General features: G+C 56.2%; 1 protein-coding gene across 1 annotated transcript in view; it reads left to right on the top strand.

Moving 5' to 3' along the window:
- LOC119089945 (sushi, von Willebrand factor type A, EGF and pentraxin domain-containing protein 1-like) overlaps positions 1 to 2,500 on the top strand; it is a 5,148-nt gene that overhangs the window by 533 nt on the left and 2,115 nt on the right. Inside the window, exon 2 of the mRNA XM_037212746.1 lies at positions 267 to 355. Within this exon, the coding sequence (XP_037068641.1) occupies positions 267 to 355 (89 nt within the window). The remainder of the gene's footprint in view (positions 1 to 266; positions 356 to 2,500) is intronic.

Raw genomic sequence — 2,500 nt, 5'->3', positions numbered from 1 at the left:
CGTGCTCCTCGGCCTGCTCAATCTGCCCTCCGTCCTCTTCTTCCCCATCATCGACCGGCTGGGCCGCCCGCGGGCCCACGGCCGCCTGCTTCTTCATCTCGGCCGCCGCCATGCTCGTCATCTTCGCCGTCAGCCATCCGCCGGTGCGGCTGGCGTTCGGCCTGGTCGGCCAGCTCAGCGTCAGCTTGGCGTTTAGCGTATGTACGCCTACTCGCCCGAGTACATGCCGACGAGCGTGCGCGCCGTCGGGTTCGGCGTGGTGCCAGGTGGCGCTGCGGCTGGGCGCCACCGTCTCGCCGTTCGTGGTGGACCTGGTGAGCGAGCTGCGGGGCCAGCGCACCGTCGGCCGTGTTCGGTGCCGCCGCGCTGCTGGCCGGTCTGGCCACGTTGCTGCTGCCGGAGACGCACGGCGCCGGTCTCCCGACTCGGTGGCCGACGTGGAGCGGGGTGGCAGCGCGGCGCCGTCTGTCGGGCACGGCGCCGACGGCCGACCGGCCAAGCCGCCCGCCGACCCGTGCGCAGCGGCGACAGCGGACGAGCTGCCGCCGACGTGATTCAGCGGCCTGCAGCGCTGGGAGCTACGGAGTGAGGGGCTCTGTTGGATCTGTAGATCCGGCTCGGGACCTGACCAGCCCACGACCAGCAGGCGTGTGCCGCTCGGTGCTCGACGCGACGCCTGCCACGCTGGGCGCGAGGAGCTCGCACTGCTGCGCTCGACATGCTCGAACGCCCCGCGATATGACTCCAAATATGAATACGGTCAAAAGCTTGGAATTTACCAAAATATGGGGAACCGGCGTTGTGTTTACTAACGTTTGGATTGGTAGCCAGGAAGCTAAGGCCCTCTCACCTCCTGCTGACTGGCTACAAAGTCCTCTCCACATTCTGCAGCCGTCAGCTGTTGTGTCCAAGAGGCGCCCCATTTAAGCCCGCACGCCCGTAAAGCGAGAATAAAAGGGCTCAAAAGCGGGCAGGTGTCTGCAAATGTGCTGGCAGATACTAGATACCATACCAAACTTGACAAACCGCATTTTTCTGCGCCATTAGGAATACGCTGGTACGGTAGCACAAGGCAATCCTATTTCACCCTGACGACTTCCTTTATCGTGACAAATGTCAGCGCCTGTAACGTTTTTTCTATACCTTAGGATAAAGCCCTGATTTTCGGTGATCCATGCTGCCTCCGTCTGGTGCGGTCTGCTACCCCGCGTCCATCCTAAGCGATAGCGCAGACACATTTCCAGGGCATGGTGAGGGGTGACAGCCGGAGGGTCACAGCCAGAGGTGGGCACATATTCTTCAAACAGGTCATCCGTCAAATCACTGGTTCATTTTTTGTCAACAGATTAACGATTTCGTTAACGATGAACGCCATTCACAGAATCGTTAACTTTCGTTAAATTTTCGTCCATAGATAAGGTGTTCCACATCTGTAGGGGGTTTTGAGTTAAAATAAATACTTTGAAGATTATCTTGTGCAGATTACAGCCCTGCCCCCCCCCCCCCACCCTGCCCTTTCCAAGACCTAAAACTTGCACTGAGGCATTTCTGAGGTGCATGGCCGCGAAGATGTGTGGGCTATTTCGTGCAGTACTATTTCAAAGTCATTCAGGCATGCATAAAGCCATAGAACCAAATTCGAATCCTGCACTCCCGTATGCCATGCGGCATTCCAAGTCAATAATATAACAGACGATCCGTTCAGATCTGACGCTCAGGAGTATTATCTCCAGGCATAATGTACGTCAACTGATTCTTAATCAATATTGGGGACGGTGTGGGGAGTGTCAATCACGATTGGCTGTTGCATTACAGCCCCTTCGACCAGAAATGACCATTTCAAGGCTATGGGATGAGTGAGAATGGATAACGGTGGGCAGATCTGCATGCGCCTGGAGGGTGGTGGGGCAACCGCCGGGCCTTAGCTCGCGCAGGGGCGTCCCGGTTGTGGTCCCCTCCAGGTAGCTTCTCGGCCCACTCGTCGCTGACGCCCTGTAACCTAACCCGGGTGAGCGGGGCGTCGTGAGGATTCAGAATATAGCAAGGATAAAGATGAGGGAATCCGGCCCGGATTTAGTTTGGAATAAAGACGTTTCGACCAGAAAACGTCATTTCAGGACAGTGGGAAGGATGAAAATGATTGCCGGGTAACGCAAGTTAGCATGCGCTTGAGGGGGGTGGGGGCAAACCGCTTAAACTCCACCCTACCTTGTGCACTAAGTGCTTGGCTGTCGCCCCCCCCTCCCCCCCCTACGAACTTGTCGACCCATTTGTAGCTAACGCATGGGGCCTACCCCGGACGTTCGACGCACCGCGACGCTATGGAACCAATTACAATAGATGATGAGAAGCACGTAACAACGCAACCGGGATCATGTTGTTCTGCATAATATAAGAAGTTGGACATGGTAGCTAGTTTTTACGGAAATCAGACAAATCATCGATAAATCAAGAATAGCGCCATAACCGAGTATGTGAATACAAGTACACATCCTACATT

This window comes from Pollicipes pollicipes, unplaced genomic scaffold (assembly GCF_011947565.3).
Source record: "Pollicipes pollicipes isolate AB1234 unplaced genomic scaffold, Ppol_2.1 Scaffold_3087;HRSCAF=3621_pilon_pilon_pilon, whole genome shotgun sequence".
Taxonomy (NCBI): domain Eukaryota; kingdom Metazoa; phylum Arthropoda; class Thecostraca; order Pollicipedomorpha; family Pollicipedidae; genus Pollicipes; species Pollicipes pollicipes.
This window is presented reverse-complemented; position numbering and strand designations above follow the sequence as displayed.